Source organism: Aquarana catesbeiana, unplaced genomic scaffold, assembly GCF_042186555.1.
Source record: "Aquarana catesbeiana isolate 2022-GZ unplaced genomic scaffold, ASM4218655v1 unanchor233, whole genome shotgun sequence".
In the NCBI taxonomy this organism is placed as follows: Eukaryota; Metazoa; Chordata; class Amphibia; order Anura; family Ranidae; genus Aquarana; species Aquarana catesbeiana.
Window position 1 is genome coordinate 337,964 of NW_027362661.1, and position 21,290 is coordinate 359,253.

The window sequence follows — 21,290 nt, forward strand, 5'->3', positions numbered from 1 at the left end:
GCTTATGTCACACATCACCCACTCTTCTAACCACTTGAAGACAAAGCCCTTTCTGACACTTATTGTTTACATGAAAAAGTTTTTTTTTTTTTGCAAAAAAATTACTTTGAACCCCCACACATTATATATTTTTTTAAAGCAAATGCCCTACAGATTAAAATGGTGGGTGTTTCATTTTTTTTTTTCACACAGTATTTGCGCAGCGATTTTTCAAACGCATTTTTTGGGGAAAAAACACACTTTTTAAAATTTTAATGCACTAAAACACACTATATTGCCCAAATGTTTGATGAAATAAAAAAGATGATCTTAGGCCGAGTACATGGATACCAAACATGACATGCTTTAAAATTGCGCACAAACGTGCAGTGGCAACAAAATAAATGCATTTTTAAAAGCCTTTAAAAGCCTTTACAGGTTACCACTTTAGATTTACAGAGGAGGTCTACTGCAAAAATTACTGCACTCGATCTGACCTTCGCGGCGATACCTCACATGCATGGTGCAATTGCTGTTTACGTTTGACGACAGACCGCCGTTTGCGTTCGCCTTAGCGCGAGAGCAGGGGGCGACAGGGGTGCTTTTTTTTTTTTTTTTTTTTTTTTTTTTTCTTTATTATTTTTTTGCTTTTTTATCTTATTTTTAAACTGTTCCTTTCATTTTTTTTTTTTTTTTTAATCATTTTTATTGTTATCTCGGGGAATGCAAATATCCCCTATGATAGCAATAGGTAGTGACAGGTACTCTTTTTTGAAAAAATTGGGGTCTATTAGACCCTAGATCTCTCCTCTGCCCTCAAAGCATCTGATGACACCAAGATCGGTGTGATAAAATGCTTCCCCAATTTCCCAATGGCGCTATTTACATCCGGCGAAATCTAAGTCATAAAATAATCGTAGCTTCCGGTTTCTTAGGCCATAGAGATGTTTGGAGCCACTCTGGTCTCTGATCAGCTCTATGGTCAGCTGGCTGAATCACCGGCTGCATTCTCAGGTTCCCTGTTGAGACAGGAGAGCCAGAGAAAAACACGGAAGACGGTGTGGGGGGGGGGCCATTCCCTCGGCTTGTAAAAGCAGTCTAGAGGCTAATTAGCCACTAGGATTGCTTTTACATGAAAGCCGACCGCTGGCTGAAAAGAATGATACCAAGATGATACCTAAACCTGCAGGCATCATTCTGGTATAACGTCGTGAATGGCGTACCTGAAGACAAAAAAATGGTTAACAATGGTTAACAATAAAGCACAGTAAACAGTAAAGTATAAATAATTACATACCTGAAAAACAAACATGATAAAACATAATAACAATAACAATAAAACATTGCAGAATAGAATACAGTAAAAAAAGAGCAGAAAAATAGAGAGAGAGAATAGAGAGAGAGAACATTAAAACGACAACTATTTTTTTTTATTTTATATATATATTTTTTTTTTTACACTTTTTTTGTAACTAACTTTTATAACTGTAACCGGTTCCAGGTTCGGGTCTCTCAAAATGCGATGGCATCTTGGGAGACCCTGTGAAAGTGTGCCTAGTCTGTGCAATGCTGTACCCTACGCTAATAACTAGTGAATGGTAGCGTTCAAAACATTCACCAATGCAAAGACCAGGATTGTCAGGACAGGAGGGACAATAATAGCGGGTGTCACGCCTATATCCGCGCTTGCTGCGGACACGACATCTTTTTGGGGGGGTTCGTTGGGTAGGGGTACTCGGGAGGACATAAAAATGCCTCTCATGCAGCCGACTGCATTTGGTTGGGGATGTGAATGGGGGAAGTACGGGCGCTGCAGAAGCGGTGGGTTCCCAATTAGGATTGGCGAATGCAGCAGGAAGGGCACTATGGGCATGACGGGCCTGTGTTTGTCTTTTTGGTGGCAGCGGGACACTACTTGTGCTTGCCACCTCACCAGCTTGAACTGCACTTATGGGACTCGCCATGTCACCAAGTGTTACTGCAGCGCTGGTTTGACTACGACCGGGGTGTACTAGGCCGCTGGTGCTTGCCAGTTCAATAAAAAGCTTCCAAAAAAACTGTTAGCGATCGCAGGGATCAGGCCTGACTCTGCAAACGCTGCAGTTATGCGTTTAGTGTTTTGTAAGTGACAGTGATCGATCGATACTGCACTTGGGTGGGCTGGGCTGGGCCGGGCGGAGGGGCAAAACGCAGGTGCTAGCAGGTATCTGGGCTGATCCCGCTAACACTGCGTTTTTGGGAACCCTAAACTGCTGGGGATGCTAGTATAGATCTGATCGGATCAGATATTGATCCGTTCAGATACTATACCACTAAAGGAGGCGTATGCTGCGTGCGTGGGTGTTAGCGGTACTGGCGCTAACCTGACGCTGCCTGGGGCCGGTGCTTGCTAGTTCACCAAAATGCTACCAAAAAAACTGTTAGCGATCGCAGGGATCAGGCCTGACTCTGCAAACGCTGCAGTTATGCGTTTAGTGCCTTGTAAGTGACAGTGATCGATCGATACTGCACTTGGCTGGGCTGGGCCGGGCGGAGGGGCACAACGCAGGTGCTAGCAGGTATCTGGGCTGATCCCGCTAACACTGCGTTTTTGGGAACCCTAAACTGCTGGGGACGCTAGTATAGATCTGATCGGACCAGATATTGATCCGTTCAGATACTATACCACTAAGGGAGGTGTATGGTACGTGCGTGGGTGTCAGTGGTACTGGCGCTAATCTGGCGCAGCCTGGGGCTGGTGCTTGCCAGCTCACCAAAATGCTACCAAAAAAACTGTTAGCGATCGCAGGGATCAGGCCTGACTCTGCGAACGCTGCAGTTATGCGTTTAGTGTTTTGTAAGTGACAGTGATCGATCGATACTGCACTTGGGCTGGGCCGGGCGGAGGGACAAAACGCAGGTGCTAGCAGGTATCTGGGCTGATCCCAGTAACACTGTGTTTTTGGGAACCCTAAACTGCTGGGGACGCTAGTATAGATCTGATCAGATCAGATATTGATCCGTTCAGATACTATACCACTAAGGGAGGCGTATGCTGCATGCGTGGGTGTTAGCGGTACTGGCGCTAATCTGACGCTGCCTGGGGCGACGCATATCACCGCCGGGCGACCGGGGGGCTAAACCTTTATTCGGTAATAAACGGCGGGTGCCCTGACACTATAAAAAATAAACAAACTAACCAGCGTCACCCGTAACAGTTATACGGTGATCAGTGGTGAAAGGGTTAACTAGGGGGCAATCAAGGGGTTAAAACATTTATTAGATAGTATATGGGGGTCCCTGTCGCTATAAAACCTGACGGCGAACCTAAATATTTACCTCACTAACTAGCGTCACCAGCGACACTAATACAGCGATCATAAAAATGATCGCTTAGTGACACTGGTGACAGGGGGTGATCAAGGGGTTAAAACTTTATTAGGGGGGTTAGGGGGGTACCCTAGACCTAAAGGGGGGTAATACTAACTGTCCCAACACTGTAACTGTCACAAACTGACACCAATACAGTAATCAGAAAAAAAACAAAAAAACTGCTGGTGTCAGTTTGTGACGGGGGGGGGGTGATTGGGGGGGGATCGGGGGGTGATTGGGGGGGGGATCGGGGTGTTTTGTGTGCCTGGCATGTTCTACTGTGTGTGTGTGTGTGTTGTGCACTCACTCACTTGTCTTCTCTCCTCGGGCCGGAACGGAAATTACCGAGCCGAGGAGAGATGACATCATTTCCTTTGCTGCTGTTTAGCATACAGCAGCAAAGGAATGTTCTCATTGGCCGGCGGCGATCGCGAGGGGGGGGCCACGAACGGATGGCCTCCCCCTCATCTCCGATCGCCGTGGGAGAAAAGACGACCGCCTCGGGCACCGGGGGGGGGGGTCCGATCGGACCCCCCACCCGCGGAAGGCAAATCACGTACATGTACGTGATTTTGCCTGTCCGTGCCACCTTGCCGACGTAAATCGGCGTGAGGCGGTCGTCAAGTGGTTAAAATATATTTATATATATATATATATATATATATATATATATATATATATATATAATGATCTAACAAATATAAATATTTTTTATTTGTTTATAAAAATAATAATATAAGCCACTTAGTAATTACTATCTCACCCTCAGGTGCTGGACACTGGTGTAATCAATTAGACAGGAAGTTTCCTCCCTATATAACGCCTCCCCTACAGGGAGTTCCTCAGTTTTTGTAGCAAAGAAATAAGTGTCCCACAAGAGGGGCAGGAGCTCTGTGCCCCGTGATGTACTCCAAGAAAAGGATTTTACAGGTTAGCCGTTATAAAAATCCTATTTTCTTTATCGTACATCACGGGACGCAGAGGCTCATAGTAATTACTAAGTGGGATGTCCTAAAGCAATGCCTACTGAGGGGAGGGAGAACCTATACTGCTTCCTGCAGTACACTGTGCCAAAAGCAGCATCCTCTTGCCGTCTTACATTCACCTGATAGAAATTAGTGAACGTATGTATAGACGACCAAGTAGCGATCTTGTAAAGCTGAGTCATAAAGGCTTGGTAAGGCACCCCCCATGAAGCGCTTACTGCCTTGGTAAAGTGCACTCTAAGGAGAAAACTTTTTCTTCAAACCGCAATCCTGAATAATAACTTGATGAAGCAACATTAAAACAGTTGATTTAGACGCTATCTGCCCTTTCCTGAGACCTCCTGGTAGCGCCACAAACATTAGTTTTCCGTATTTGAGCAGTCGCATTAGATAAGCCTTGACTGCTCTCACTACAACGAGAGAGTGCAACCATTTTAATAGCCGATTTGAATGCTGCCTGCCCATTTCTTAGGGTCCTCTGGCAGCACAACAAACGTCAGTTTCCCGTATCTGAAGCATTCAGATATACTTTTACCGCTCTCACTATATTGAGAGTAAGTAATAACTTTTCTTCCGCAGAACAAGGTTCTGGTAAAAGGAAGGTAAGAAACGTCTTGATTCAAATGACAGCTAGATCCTTTTAGGAAAAAGGCTGGGGGAGGATTTAACATCACCCTATCCTTAAGAATAATTAAGTATGGCACTATACAAAAGAAAGCTGCCAACACTGAAACTCTCTTGCGGAGGCACCGCAACCAAGAACACCAATTCCCCCGTTAGGAGGATCAAAGGAATATGGTGCATCGGCCCAAGGTGCTGTCCTTGTAAACTGACAAAACTAGACTCAACCCTATGGGCACAAGTGCAACCTAACTGGCGGATTAATACGCGTTGTCCCATGTATAAAAGGCCCAGATCAAAGAATGTGAAGCAAGCGGCCTTTCAAAAACAATGACAAAGGTCGAGATCTGACCCTTGATGGTATTCAAGGCTAGCTTCATTTTTACCCCCAAATGTAGGAATGCAAGAATTCTACCTATGACATACCTCCGAGGATGCCATATTTTGGTTTCATACCAGGAAACATAGACCCTCCAGACCCTATAATAAATGGTCCTAGAGGTCCACTTTCTTGCATTAATCAGGGTAGTTACCACTGAACCTAAAAGCCCCCGATTCTTTAAAATGTGGGCTTCAATAGACAAACCGTTAAATTTAGCGATTGTAAGGCCGGATGGAATACCGTTCCTTTTGTGAAAGCAAGTCTGGACTAGATGGAAGAATCCACGGTTTCCCTACTGCCAACCTTACGATCTCTGCGTACCAGGATCTTCTGGGCCATGCCGGGCTAGTAGTATTACCGGCTTTCCTTTCACTTTGAACCTGCGTAGAAGCTGCGGAAGCAGCTAAGCTGGAAGGAGCGTATAAATCAGTGAAAAACTGATCCCACTGGGTCATTAACGCATCTGTCCCATATGCGAGTGGATCCCTAGCCCTTGACACAAAGCTGTCCAACTTCTTGTTGAACCTGGATGCCCAAAAATCTTATCTGGTCAGAAAAAAGTCGGGGTGCAAAGGCCATTCTCCCGGGAACAATTGTTGACGGCTCCAGAGAGCCGCCTGTCAATTCTCCATTTCAGGAAATGAAGATTGTCGATAGGCAAGGTACAAGCTCCTCTGCCCAAACCAGAACATGGCCCACTTCCCTCTGGCTGCGTGACTTCTAGTGCCTCCTTGGTAAATGAAGAAAACCACTGATGTGGCATTGTCGGATTGTACCCTGACAGAACAATCCTGCCATCTAAACGCCCAGGCCATTAAGCCAGACGTGCCATCGGAAGCTCTAGAATGTTGACAGTCAAAGCTCTCTGAGCTTGACCACTTCCCCTGGGCAGTGATCTCTTTCAGGACTGGTCTCCATCCCTAAAGGCCAGCCTTCGTAGCCACCACCTCCTAGGTAATCGGCATGAAGGATCTTCCTTTCTGCCATCTTTGCTGAGGTTCCGGCATATCCCTGGGACCAGAGCCTTTGGATAATGCCTAGGTTAGGATCTACTTGTTCCAGGCAGACAGAATAATGTTTATGAACGAAACTGAGCATAGGGAACCTCTTTGAATGAAGCCATCTTCCCTAGCACCTTAGCAAAGGTAAAAGTTAGGAACTCTTCCTTGCCTTGACCCCTTTTTGGGCTAAGTCCCAAACACTGCAAGCTCCTTACCGACCGTAAGAAAGTACCTTTAGACTGGGATCCCAACCCAGGAGTTCCAGATACTTGACCATACTGGACCACCTGGGTCCAGCTATGCTACTGACTGATCTATCAGCAGCAGATTTGCTCGGTATGCCATTATGGCTATACCCTGGGCCTTTACCCCGGGCATGGTGGCTAACTCGAAGAGCCAGACCACCAACCGGAGGTGCTGTTCCCCTGCGAAGAGCAGACAACCTCTGTAGCCCATGCAAATAAACACATATGCAAACGGCCCATATGTGTATGAGGCAAGTATCAACACCATATGCCTCTATGGAAGTGTGCGTTCATAGAAGCATGAATTTATACAAATATGTTTTAAGCAAAACAAGAAGTGTGCACTGTATACACGCATACGTGTGCTATGGAACAGGCATCTTGCAAGCAAGCATGCACTTTATGAACGTGTTATGCAACATTACACAACATGTATCCATGCAGACACGTATTCCTATGAACATAAGGAATCCTGTATATTTAAGGAAAACTTAAATTAACATGCCTCGTTATGCAATCATGCCAATCTAGGCGATCATGCAACTTAAGGCGATCATGCATCCTTATGTGATTTAGCATTTTTTATATGATCAAATATTTTATGCATTATAAGCACTGCTGTGCGGATAAGTACCCTTGTGTGACCAAGGACTCTTGTGTGATCAAGCACCCTTGTGTGATCCAGCACCCTTATGCAATCCAGCATTTTTATGCGTTTTTAGGCATTTCTGTGCAAACAAGCACTTTAATGTGACCCAGCGTCCTCATGCGACTATGTAAAAAACAGAAAACATATCTTTATGTGATCAACAAGAACATGTTTTACCCACATGATGTACATTCCAAACTCATGTATTTTATGCAAACATGTGGACTAGTATAGAGGAAGTTATCCTCCGCCAACTTGCGTTTTCGCAATCATGTGATTTAACTGTTTGTGCGTTAGCAACAATGCGCTCCAGCAACTGTGCATCCCAGCAGTTGTGCATTTGGCTAGCTTGTAAGCAAGCACCTGCATGAGGATCCTGTGGAGGTTTTTTAGCCTGATAATCAAGCATCTTTATGCGATCAAGCCTTTCTGCGTGACCATGCGACTAGGAGAAAAGAAAAAAATTATGCATATCTTTACAAACATAAACAGGCATCTTTAGGTGACGTGTATCTTTAAGCGATCCTGTCACCTTATGCGATCACGCGTTCTTATGTGATTAAAAATAAGCATGTTTTGTGTGTTTTGGTTTTTTTTTAACACAAAACATGTCCAAACATGCATTTTGTACACACATGACCATGTATCTTTTATGCAACCTGTTTTTTTAAGCAGCAACCTTCCGTTTCAGCTGCAACTGTGCGATCTAGCACTGTGTATTCCAACATCTGTGCGTTTTAAGCAACTGTGTGACCTTAGCAACTGTGTAATTCAGCATCTGTGCATGTTAGCAACTGAGCGATTTTAGCAACTGTACATATCAGGATCTGTGCATACTAGCAACTGTGCGATTTTAGCAACTGTACATATCAGGATCTGTGCATACTAGCAACTGTGCGATTTTAGCAACTGTGCATATCAGTATCTGTGCGTATTAGCAACTGTGCGATTTTAGTAACTAAGCATACAGTATCAGCATCTGTGTGTATTTAGCAACTGTGCGATTTTAGCAAGTCTGTAAGCAAGCACCTGCTCAACTGCAGTTGGTCCTATACTTATACCTGTAGGATACCAAGCACATATGCACTATGCTCAAACCTTTCAAACATGTATTATAACAACATGCATTTCAAAACTGCAAGCACGTATTATGCTGTTCCTGCCCTCAAGCAGATAATGACACTTTGAAATGCTAATCATCCAGGGGTGGTATCTACTATTTACAGATTGTTTATGCCCCATGGATAGGCAGAAAATATGCAGCATGTAATCATGAATTGTCTGTACCTGTTCCCAAACTGGCACTCACACACTCATGGCCCACTGTTCTACCTCCAAGGCCGTCCGACCTGTCAGCACATGGTAATGGCTGCCCTTCCTCTTTCTGCCTACAATAACAATAGGCTAGGAGAAAATCTGCACCCTCTAGTGGCTGGGGAAAAAACAGCAGCCTGCCTGAGCCAGAGTACAAGCATCATAGAACAGCACACGGCTCCCAGTGGCCACCGGGAAACAGACAGTCAGATCGCTCTCTTAATAGAGACGCTGCAAACAAATGCAGACTCACCATTCCTCGCTGCAGGGTACTGCTGAAATATCACAGCGACCCAATCTTCACCCATCACGGTAGGGCTGGGGAAAAAATCGATTTGAATCTTGAATCGAGTTGAGAGGTCAAAAGGATTCAAATTTTCAGCAAATCGATTTTTTTAGATTTTTTTTTTTACCAGCACCGGCGCTGACACCGCGCCAGTCCTGAGGAGCTGCGGGTGGGAGTTTTTAGGCGGGGCCGCGGCTTCGGCCTAGCCTGCGAGGCCGGACGCCGTGGACTAGGCCGAAGCCGCAGCCTCGCCTAAAAACTCCTGCCCGCAGCTCCTCAGGACCAGTGCGGTGTCTATCAAAAAAGAAAAAAAACTCGATTTGAATCTTGAATCGAGTTTTTTTTTTTTAAATCGCAGATTTTTTATATAGGGAGGAAACTTCCTGTCTAATTGATTACACCAGTGTCCAGCACCTGAAGGTGAGATATAACCTACTTAGTAATTACTATGAACCTCTGTGTCCCGTCATGTACGATAAAGAAATTATGTTATACAAAGAGAAGATATTTTATCTTACATAAATAATAATTTATTTATTTTTTACAGAAAAATGCCGAAATGTATTGCACAAACTTGTGCCAACCACAGCGGTAAAAAAAGTACTGCTGCAAATATTTCTTTTTTCAGCTTTCCTAAAGATAACACTCTAATTAAAGTTTGGTTGGAAAAATCAGGAATGGACCCAAAAATGGTTGATGAGTTCACAAAACTTATACATGAAGATCTACGTGGAGATAAATTCCGAATGTGTTCGGTGCACTTCAATAATGAGTGCTTTGTTATGGAAGGTACAAAAAGAAAGCGGAAATCGGATGCGATACCAACGCTATTTCCACAAACTGCAACAAACAAATCTTCAGAAGAGAACTGGGAAAGAAGACTGACCAAAAGAGCAAGAACTGAATTCATGAGCGCGGCAACTTCACAATCAGATTCAATCAGCAATATAATGTGCAAATGCCAATGTCACCAAACAACAAAACCTAAAAGTGTGCAACATAAAGAAGTTGGTACACAAACTGGACATTTTGACTTTCCCTCAGCAGAGTCTGAGGAAAGTTATATTAAAATAGCAAACCAACATTTTGTGATTTTGGATCATTCGTATTCGCTTTCTGAACAAGAAACCAGGAACCCACCAGAGAGATGTCCCCGTCTTCTGCATTCCCGGGATTCTACACAGGAAGATCACACCATCCCTCACCATCATCAGGTAGATCATTGACAATCATTGGTAGATATGAATTAATACACAGCATATTTGTTACAATTAATGTTTTATTATATATTCAGAGTGGAAACCTCTGGGATGATAATATTGATGTTAAAGAAGAGTATAAAGAGGAGGATGAGGAGTATGGAGTGATGGAGGAGTTTTCAGAAGGACACAAGGATATGATGGAGCCACCTAATACCAGGAACCCACCAGAGAGATGTCCCCGTCCTCTGTATTCCCAGGATTCCACACAGGAAGATCACACCATCCCTCACCATCATCAGGTAGATGATTGACAATTATTGGTAGTTCTGATTTATACACAACATGTTTGTTACATTGATGTTTTTTTTATTTTATTCAGAGTGGAAATCTTAGGGATTATAATATTGTTGTTAAAGAGGAGTATAAAGAGGAGGATGAGGAGTATGGAGTGATGGAGGAGTTTTCAAAAGGACACAAGGATATGATGGAGCCACCTAATACCAGGAACCCACCAGAGAGATGTCCCCGTCCTCTGTATTCCTGGGATTCCACACAGGAAGATCACACCATCCCTCACTGTTACAAGGTTAGTGGGATGGAGCTTATTAAACACAGACTCATTGAGACAATGTGTGGATTGTTAGTGTGATGTCGCAATATAAATATTATGTTTTACAGATGATATTCACTCTCATTTTCTTGATTTAGAGTGGAGATCCAATCGATATAGAATTTGAGGTTAAAGCAGAAGAAGAAGAGAGGTATGTGAGGGATGATCAGCAGTCTATGGAGGAGGATGGAATAACGGGGACATTTATAGAGGAGGACACTCCTACAGAGATCAGCACAGGTGGGTCATTAACACTAAATACATTCCTCCACCCATACTGCTCACTGATTGGTCCAGAGTAGGGCGGGGACTGGGTGATATCAGCCTGTAATCCCCTGGTCACTTTCCTGAGCTGTGTTCCCCGTCCTGTATTCCTGGATTTCTCTTGGATAATCTTCCTTCTCTGTGCTGCAGACACAATTTATGTATCTAGACTGGATTTATGGAGATTCTGGGGTTCAGCTGGCAGCAAAATGTTCATTTTCACCAAGGTGTTTACTAGATCTAGGCACCTGGGATATGTGCTTTGGGTCTTCTGCCCCATAACCGGGTATGGCAAGATCTCTGACAGAACAAGTCTCCCAGGGTTTCTTGCTCTGTTGTTTGCTGGCTGTGCCGGGTGGAGGGATATGTTTGTATAATCTCAGACCCAAGTCACTGAGTGCAGTCTCAGGAGATGGGAGGCAGCGGTGTGGGACCTCTGCAACTTTCTCTCATGTAAAAAATCAATCTACCACTGAATATCAATATTATGAGTCCTGACCCTTACACTATATAATTTATATTGTACATTACATACTCATGACCCCTGCACTATATACTCTATGTTGTACATTACATGATACTGTATAGTCCTATCTGCTGTATCTTATACAATATGTTGTACATTACATAGTCCTGACTTCTGCTATCTGCACTTTACCCACTGCTATATACATACATAATATGTATTAGACATGTGCATTTGTTTTCGTCCGAATTTCAGGTATTTTCTTTTTAACAAACGATAACGAAAGCACAGAATACGAAAACTGAAAGATCCGACATAAACAAATGCTTTATTTTCATTTTCGTTGCGACAACAGTTCGATATAGATAGGAGATTCGACATGACGCTGACAATAACAATCTGTGTCTATCGAACCTGTGGTCGAATGTGCCTAACCTTAACTCTATTAGTCCAAGATTATTCTACATAGAGAGAAAAGATTCGACATTGAGAGAAAAGATTCGACATAGAGAGAAAAGATTCAACATAGAGAGAAAAGATCGCTGCTGGAATTGGGTGGGGGAAGTAAAATAAAAATAATGATGATGATGAATGTTATTGGCCGATTGTAACCAAAGAGGAGGGGCAGTAAAATAGCTAGAACTAAGTACACACGTACAGCCAATTTACTTTCACTTACGATTTGCTAGCAGAGAGACACACACACACTGAGTCATTTCAGAAGACAGTCAATCTTAGCTGGTCCGTTTGTCAGAGAACCTGAATTATTTAGCAATTAAGCATAAGCACAGCAGCAAAACAATAGTGAAGCAAACTACAGTTCAACTTAAAGCGGAGGATCGCTGAAAAAAAAAAATATTAAAAGCCAGCAGCTACAAATACTGCAGCTGCTGACTTTTAATATATGGACACTTACCTGTCCAGGGAGCCCGCGATGTCGGCAGCCGAAGCCGATCCGTCCTTCGGCTCTCAGCTGCTGCCGCCGCCATCCTCGGTAAGGGAATAAGGAAGTGAAGCCGTGCGGCTTCACTTCCTGGTTCCCTACTGCGCATGTGCGAGTCGCGCTCCGTGTCCTCTCTGGTCCCCTGGTGTCTCACAGAATACAGCGGTGGAGGAGAGTGTAGGCGGCGGAAGTGGCGTAGATCACCACAAGCGCCGCGGTGATCTATGCCAGGAAGTGGGAGCATATACTTGTATTAGACAGGTATCTGCTCCCTCCTCCCCCCTGAAAGGTGCCAAATGTGACACCAGAGGGGGGGGGGGAATCCAAAAAGTGGAAGTTCCATTTTTGGGTGGAACTCCACTTTAACTTTTTCATAATAATCTGCTGCTATTGTGTTAGTGATGTGAACTTGATAGTGATACTAGTGTTGCTAGTATTGTGATAGCCTCAGAGGCTGCCCGTGTTGTGGGGGGGGGTTTATTATTATAGATTCTATATTATAATGCCATATCAATATCGGACACAACGTCGGATGCCCCTCCCTCCATTGCACTTGGAGATTGAGAAACTAATATGAAAGTTGGCTGACTGTTGGGGTAGAGTAGACCATTCAACATGAACGACGAAGATTCGACGAAGCAACGAAAAACATACAAACGTCGAATCTTTGGCTTATGGTGTCTGTCGAAAGTTCTAAGAAGATTCGACGGAGCAGCTAAACTGTACGACGCTGCAATCATACATTTCCGGTCAAATGCATCTGCCCATAGGCTAAAGAAAAATTCTAATGTTGGTTGACTAGTAAAATAATTAATAAATATAATTATTACTAGTCATACAACATTAGAATTCTACTACAGCTAGCTTGTAGGCGGAAAATTCGACCGGAAATGTACGATTGCACCGTCGTACAGTTTAGCTGCTCCTTCAAATCTTCTTTAAACATTCGACAGACACCATAAGCCTTCAATGACAGATTCAACCTTAATTCAATTGGATTTTCGGACAAACACAATTTTTAACGAAAAACAAAATAAATAAAAATGAATTTCGGGAGTAACTAAATAAATTTATTTTTCGGATGAAAACTAAATTCCGAAATGAAATATTTCAGTGTGCACATGTCTAATATGTATTCTCTTTTGTTAAACCATTTTCTACCACCTGGACATTTTATATCTGATGATTTGATTGGAGCACAGACTTTTACATGTTAATAATAATGTGATAACATCCTCAAACTTTGGAACCTTAAACAAAGTGATAATGGGGGAGGAGTCAATAACCCAATGATGGTGGTCATCAGGATCAGTCCAGTCTTGACTAAATCACGGGCTACATACGGAAGTGCAGTACTTCTTGTGTTGGGAAGATGGCAATAAGTGATAGAGGGGGTGGGGACACTCGTCCTATAATCCCCTCATCACTGTCACTCCTATAAAAGACAGTTCTCGTTGTTTCCTCACTCTCTGACTAAGGTCCATGAATAAAGAAATGAACTGGTAGGAGATCAGAGGACCCATTTACTAGTTACCTTGAGGGGGGAACTGTAAGATCCTCAGAGACAAAGCTGCCTGATGTGGGCGGAGTCCTGGTTTAGGAGAACCAATCTGCTCATGTCTAGTAATAATCTTTTTATCTCTATTTTAGAAGATGGACGGGAGATGAGGAAAACCTCAGAGGATTGTCTCACTTGGTCTCCAGACTGTAAAGTAGAAGATGAGGACATCACACAGTATAGTCCAGGAGAAAACCCGGCTACCTCAAATGTCCATCCAGCACCACACAGTGTAGATGGACCATCGTATTCCTCTTATCCTGAGGAACCTCAGACTGTGAGGGATGGTGCCGTCCTTCCAACATATAAGAGGCTTTCCTGTATGGAGTGTGGGAAGTCTTTCCGTTTTGAATCCAATCTTAATGTGCATATAAGATCTCACACAGGGGAGAAGCCATATTCCTGTTCTGAGTGCGGAAAATGTTTTTCACAGAAGTGCGCTCTTAACAGACATCAGAGATCTCACACGGGGCAGATGCCGCATTCCTGTCCTGAGTGCGGGAAATGTTTTTCAGTGAAGTCCAGCCTTTACATACATCAGAGATCTCACACAGGTGAGAAGCCGTATTCCTGTCCTGAGTGCGAGAAATGTTATTCAGCGAAGTACAGTCTTTACATACATCAGAGATCTCACACAGGGGAGAAGCCGTATTCCTGTTCTGAATGCGGGAAATGTTTTTCAGTAAAGTCCCATCTTTTCAAACATCAGAGATCTCACACGGGGGAGAAGCCGTATTCCTGTTCTGAATGCGGGAAATGTTTTTCAGCAAAGGCCCGTCTTTTCACACATCAGAGATCTCACACAGGGGATAAGCCGTATTCCTGTCCTGAGTGCCAGAAATGTTTTTCACAGAAGTGCGATCTTTACAAACATCAGAGATCTCACACGGGGGAGAAGTTACATTCCTGTCCTGAGTGCGGGAAATGCTTTTCACGGAAGGCCAATCTTTCCACACATCAGAGATCTCACACGGGGGAGAAGCCGTATTCCTGTCCTGAGTGTGGAAAATGTTTTTCAGCAAAGGCCCGTCTTTTCACACATCAGAAATCTCACACGGGGCAGAAGCTGCATTCCTGTCCTGAGTGCGGGAATTGTTTTTCACAGAAGTCCCATCTTTACACACATCAGAGATCTCACAAGGGGAAGAAGCCATATTCCTGTCCTGAGTGAGGGAATTGTTTCTCACTGAAGTCCTGTCTTCCTGTACATCAGGGATCCCACACTACCCTTAAGGGTGTATTAGTGCCTTGAGTGCGGGAAATGTCTTCTATATGAATGTTGCTGGACATCACAGCTCTCATGTGGGGAAGAAGCACACCCTGATATACACCTCAGATATACTCCATGGCTGATCTTCATCATGTAAGAAATCCTTTCAGAGGTGTGGACATTTTTTAAAAAATCACTGGTCCAAGGGACTAAATCGGGGTTCCAATCTCCTTGTCCCTTATGACAATATCCTTGTTCCTTATCTACCAGAGAGCTCAGCAGCGGTGTGGGAGTTCATTCAAAAAATACAAGCCGACATTGGCAAAGGACAGAACTCTGTGAATGAATGGCACAGCCGCACTATTTTCATAAAGTGACAGCCGATATGGAGAACTCCTCGCCGCACTGCTGTCATACAGAGGGCTCTGAACGCTGAGCCGCTGCAGGAACATGTAACATGTTCCCGAAGGTGAACTTATCCTTTAACCCTTTCACTGCCAGAGACTTCTTTTTTTTTTTTTTTTTTTTGCCCACATGTTTAACCCCTTCAATACCGGACACTTTCACCCCCTTCCTGCCCAGGCCAATTTTCATCTTTCAGCGCTCACACACTTTGAATGACAATTGCGCGGTCATGCAACATGTACCCACATGACATTTTTATATTTTTTCCCACAAATAGAGCTTTCTTTTGGTGGTATTTGGGGTTTTTATTTTTTTGTGCTACAAATACATTAAAAAAAAGAAAATTAAAAAGAAAAAAGTTTTTCGTTATTTCTGTTATAAAATTTTGTAAATAAGTAAGTTTTTTCTCCTTCACTAATGGGCACTGATGAGGAGGCACTGATAAGGAGGTTCTGACAAGCATCACTGATTGGCATCTGTCAGACTTTGGGCTGCAGGAGAACCATGGCCTGGGGAACTATAATGTGTTCTTAAGTTATCCAGAGCTGGTCACTAAATGCTTGTGGCTTCTTACGCAAGTTAGTCCGGAGAGCCGGACTGTCTAAGGAGGTCATTGTTATGATTATAGGACTAGCTCTACTGTGTAAGGTCACCTTTGTCTGAGATAATGGGAGTAGCACTTATCTGGTGGTTTGCTGTATAAATTCAGTGCGTTTCTAAAAAAAAAGTAGTTCATTTTCTGCTGTACTCCAAGCCTGGTGTTATCTGGTCCTTCGGGGTTTCTATAGCCAGATCCATTGGTCTCGTGTTCCAGGGCTTGGGAAGCAGCTTCTTGGCGGAAATACCCAACAGGGTGTCCGGAGTCTGTCACATTTGGTTGGCAGCAGTGGGATGCTTTCTTGCGCCTGAAACATCCAAACCACCAATTGGACCTTGTCGAATTAATCTTTGTTACTCCAGCCTTAAGTGAAGCACACTCAAGGATCTGCTGGAATCAAGGGGACAGAACGCCAGCAACAAGTCAAAGGCAACTGTAATTGCCAAGTTGATGGAGAGTGACCAGGTCAGCGACCAAAGCAGAGGGCCAGCTATGGAGGGTTCCAGGATGGCCGAGCTCCAGTGAGAGATCCAGTGGCGGCTGTCGCTATACAGCACCACTCCCACCCAAGAGGTGATCACCCAGATAATTGCAGACACAACACGTCTGAAAATACTTGAGGTTCAGAAGGAGATCGGGGGTACTGCAGCTGCAGAACGGGGTAGCCCCAAGAAACTTCCCTATGCAGCTTTTCGACCCTTCCAGGATGGGGTGGAGAAAATTGACCGGTACCTTCATGTCTTCAAGACCCAGTGCCATCTCCAAATTGAAATTGACATGGGGGACCTGTTACATATGTTATGGAAGTGTCCGAAATTATTCCGGTATTGGTCAGAGATAATAGAAACCCTCAATAAGATCTTCTCTTTAGAACTTAAAATGGATCCGAAATTATGTATTTTAGGAGTAGGGGAGAGTACAGGCAGAGGAATTTCCAAGATTACAATAGTTCAGAGATGTCTCTTCCAGGCAAGAAAGCTAATAGCTCAAAGATGGCAGGCAAGAACCCCACCTCGGAAAGATGAGTGGATCAAGACGGTGTCGGAAACAATGTGGAAGGAAAAGGCAGTATATATAAAGAGAAGGAACCTAAAAGAATTTAAAAAACTCTGGAGACCCTGGTTGGAGGAAATGGGATACCCACTATAGGGAAATATAGAGATAGTGTCCTTATGATTTTAGACGTTAATATAGATAGAATGATACGAGTCGGGTTAAGATAGGTGGGATGGGGGAGGGGGGTGAAGGGGGGAGGAGGGGGGAGGGGAGGGAAGTGTCTGGGAGGGGAGGATAGGTAGGGGGGGAAGGAAGAGAGAGATCTTTTGTTTCCTTCTGGTAAATTTGCACTTATCCTCTGTCCTAAACTCATTCTTTTATAAGTTTAATATCCTGGGTACATATGCCTCGTATAAATGTGGTAACTAGTTCCTGGAAGCACCGATATCTGAAAAGATGCAGATTACGTTATACCAATAAGACGAGTTAAAAGGGGGCTAGGGAGAAGGGTGATATGGACTAAACAAGGGGTAAGGGTAAAGGGAAGAAGGGGAGGGGAAAGGGGAAAAAAAATAAATAAATAATAATGGAGCACTTATTACTGGTTTTTTATATACATCTAAGAGTGGTGATTTTAGTATAATGTTATCACATGAATATTGTATATTGTGATGTATTTTATATGAATATAAATAAAAATTATTGAATTGAAAAAAAAAAAAAAATGACGAAGCTGACTGGGTCACCATCCTCATCAGCAAGCTGTCTGGTAAAGCACTGGATGCTTTTGAAGTCATACCTGGGGAAGACAAAAAAGACTATGAGCGAGTCAAGGAGCGACTTCTGGCAAGATACGCAATCACCCCCAAAGCTCATAGGTCCAAATTTCGCAGCCTACAATACAAAGAGGGCCAGCCGTATACGGAATGGGCTCATCAGATGTCCCAATCGGTAGATGCATGGTTCTCCGGCTGTCAGGCAACTACCTTAATGGATGCTGCGCAACTGATCCTACTGGAACAGTTTTACAACCAATCCCCTAGTGAGGTTCGCCAGTGGGTCCAAGACCAAAAGCCCTTGACTGTAGACAAAGCAGCGGAACTAGCCGGCCAGTATATGGATACCTGGAGATCCCACCAACTGGAGCCTCGCGGCATCTCCAGACCACCGCCAACACCTGCCCATATCCAGCCATCCACCCAGCAGTCCGTCGCCCTCCCTGCAATGGCCCGACCGGCTAAACCCATCAAGAAGACCGGGCCTCGTTGTTATGGGTGTAATCAAATGGGACACCAACGAGCTAACTGTCCTCAAAATGTCAACGTCACTTCATGGAACCGTGCTGCCCCTGGCCCAGCCCAAGCGGCTGCTGATTACTTGGAAGCCACTCCACCATCTACCTCAACTGGCTGGGGTGAAGAGGAATTTGGGCTACTCCATGAGGTGAACCCGATACAAGCTGCTGCCGATGTTAATTGTAGGCATCACCGACACGCCGTATGGATGAATGGGCGACCCGCCCAAGGACTTAGGGACAGCGGAACTATTATTACTTTGGTGCAACCCAGGATGGTTACAATGACTGGGAAACCCAGGACGTCCATAGCTGTGCAAGTGGCTGGAGGCAAAGTTTTACGCATCCCTACTGCCGAAGTGCATATGGATTGGGGCTCGGGATATAGAGACGTGGAAGTTGGAGTTATGAAAGATATACCCGCAGATGTTCTACTTGGAAATGATTTGGGACGTCTTTCTTCATCTTTCCATATGGATTTATCGCCAGAAGCCTTCCCTGTGACCACCCGGCGGCAAGCAAGACCAGCGGAGGAGGCACTCGATGATGGGACCCAGGTGAGACCTAACTTTCCTAACCCCGACCAGACTGTACCACCCTTTACCTGGGCTCCCCCAACTGACTTAACCTGAGAACTACTATCTTACTCGACGTTAGCTAGTTACCAGAGATGGCAGGGATGGACCACGGTGGATTAGAAAGGGAACGGATAGAGTGGGATAGGGAATTACTTTATTGGGTGACCGAAGGGATCTCATCCAGTGCCCAAGCGACAGCTGGTTGTGCCGCAGAAATATCGGCGCAACCTGCTTAGCATCAGACATGACATTCCCCTAGCTGGTCACTTTGGAGTGACCAAAACTGTTCACCGTTTGACTCTGGCCAGGGATAACTGGGGATATTAGACAGTATTGCCGTACCTGTGATAGTTGTCAGCGTGTGGGAAAGAAGCTAAAGCTCCTTTGTACCCCCCTACCGATCATAGCTGAGCCCTTTAGCTGCATAGCCATAGACCTGGTAGGACCATTACCCTGACCCAGTCCCTCTGGGAAAAGATATATCTTGATGGTGGTGGATTATGCTACTCGTTACCCGGAGGCAGTTCCTCTGACAAACATATATGCAGTAGTGGAGTCCCTGCTCTGAATCTTTGCCAGGGTGGGTTTCCCTCAAGAGATTATCTCAGACCAAGGGACTCAGTTTACTGCGGAACTAACCCAGCAGTTGTGGAAGCTCTGTGGAATTAAGCCTATACACAGCTCTCCCCACCACCCCCAGACTAATGGACTATGTGAGCTGTTCAATGGAATGCTAAAGCAATTGCTGCGGCGTTCGCAACTCCTCACCGAGATTGAGAGAAATTTCTGCCACACCTCCTGTTCGCTTATAGGGAAGTGCCTGAGGAATCTACGGGGTTCTCCCCATTTGAGTGATTGTATGGGAGACGGGTGAGGGGGCCACTAGATCTACTTAGAGCCCATTGGGAAGGAGGTGTAGGGGCTGAAGAGACCTCTGTGGTAGGGTATGTACTAGCGCTCAGGGACCGGCTGAAGGAACTCACGGACACCGTACAGGAGAACCTTTAGACCGCACAGGGGCGGCAAAAGCGGTGGTATGATCTACCACCGGGAATCGCACCTTGGCTGTAGGCCAGAAAGTTCTTGCCCTCAAGTCGGACAAATTGCAGGCCTCTTGGCAGGGACCCTACAAGGTAGTGCAGCAAATATGTGACACTACCTACCTGGTAGCTAAGTGCTCAGATGAAAGATTCCGGCGGACCTTCCATGTGAACATGCTCAAGGTGTACCAAGAGAGGCCTGAGGAGATAGCTGCCATATGTGCTCCAGCCGGGGAAGATTCCGAGAACCTTCCTCTGCCAGAGCTACCGGTGAGAGATGGGGACAGAGCAGGTGTAGAGACAGTGAGGTTAGACGGGCAGCTAGGGCCGGAGCAGCAGGACCAGACCAGGCTGGTCCTTAGGCAGCATCACTAAATGTTTTCCACCAAGCCTGGACACACCACTATGACAGTGCACCGAGTGGAAACCCTGGGACAACCACCTATCCGGCAGGCCGCTAACGGGTACCTGAGTCAGTGAGAGAGGGTATGAGGCAGGAGATAAAGGAAATGCTCAATTTATGAGTCATCGAGCCCTCCAACAGCCCCTGGGCATCCTCAGTAGTGTTAGTGCCAAAGCGGGATGGTACTACCCGCTTCTGCGTAGATTACCGCTGACGAAACGACTGCACAACGACTGATGGCTACCCTGTGCCCCTGGTCGATGAACTGTTAGACCGCATCGTGCAAGGTAATTTCCTAACTACCCTTGACCTATGCAAAGGTTACTGGCAGAATCCTCTGGACCCGGAATCTGTTTCGAAGTCAGCATTTATCACCCCCTTTGGCTTGTAAGGTCATGCCATTTGGAATGAAAAATTCTCCGGCGACGTTCCATACTATAGGATGTTTGTTCCCGACTATAGCACGATAGCTAAACCCCTGACTGATCTTCCCCGCGAGGTCCTGTGGTCCCCAGAGTGTGAAAATGCTTTCCAGCGCCTGAAAAATGTTTTGGTTTCTGCCCCAGTTTTGGCTGCTTCTGACCCAAACAAACATTTTTGTGTAAATACAAATGCTTCCACCTTCAGTTTGTCAAGTGGGAGCTGACGGCAGTGAGCACCCTGTTGCCTGCATCAGTCACAAGCTACTAGCCAGGGTGGAGTATGCAGCCATAGAAAAAGAATGTTTGGCGCTGGTGTGTGCCTTGAAAAAACTTCAGCCATATCTCTATGGACGATCCTTCACGGTGCTCACTGACCACAACCCTTTGATCTGATTAAAATGAGTTTCCGGAGGCTTATTGAGATGGAGTCTTGCCCTGCAGCCCTACAACTTTACTGTGCAGTACAGGCCGGGCTGACAAAACGGCA

The 21,290-nt window shown here is 45.0% G+C and overlaps 1 protein-coding gene across 1 annotated transcript in view; it reads left to right on the plus strand.

Moving 5' to 3' along the window:
• Positions 1-21,290, plus strand: part of LOC141121904 (uncharacterized) — a 140,954-nt gene that overhangs the window by 19,861 nt on the left and 99,803 nt on the right. Inside the window, exons 4-8 of the mRNA XM_073611660.1 lie at positions 9,362-10,028; positions 10,109-10,315; positions 10,396-10,602; positions 10,725-10,866; positions 13,950-14,964. Of these exons, the coding sequence (XP_073467761.1) occupies positions 9,366-10,028; positions 10,109-10,315; positions 10,396-10,602; positions 10,725-10,866; positions 13,950-14,964 (2,234 nt within the window). The 5' untranslated portion in view covers positions 9,362-9,365. The remainder of the gene's footprint in view (positions 1-9,361; positions 10,029-10,108; positions 10,316-10,395; positions 10,603-10,724; positions 10,867-13,949; positions 14,965-21,290) is intronic.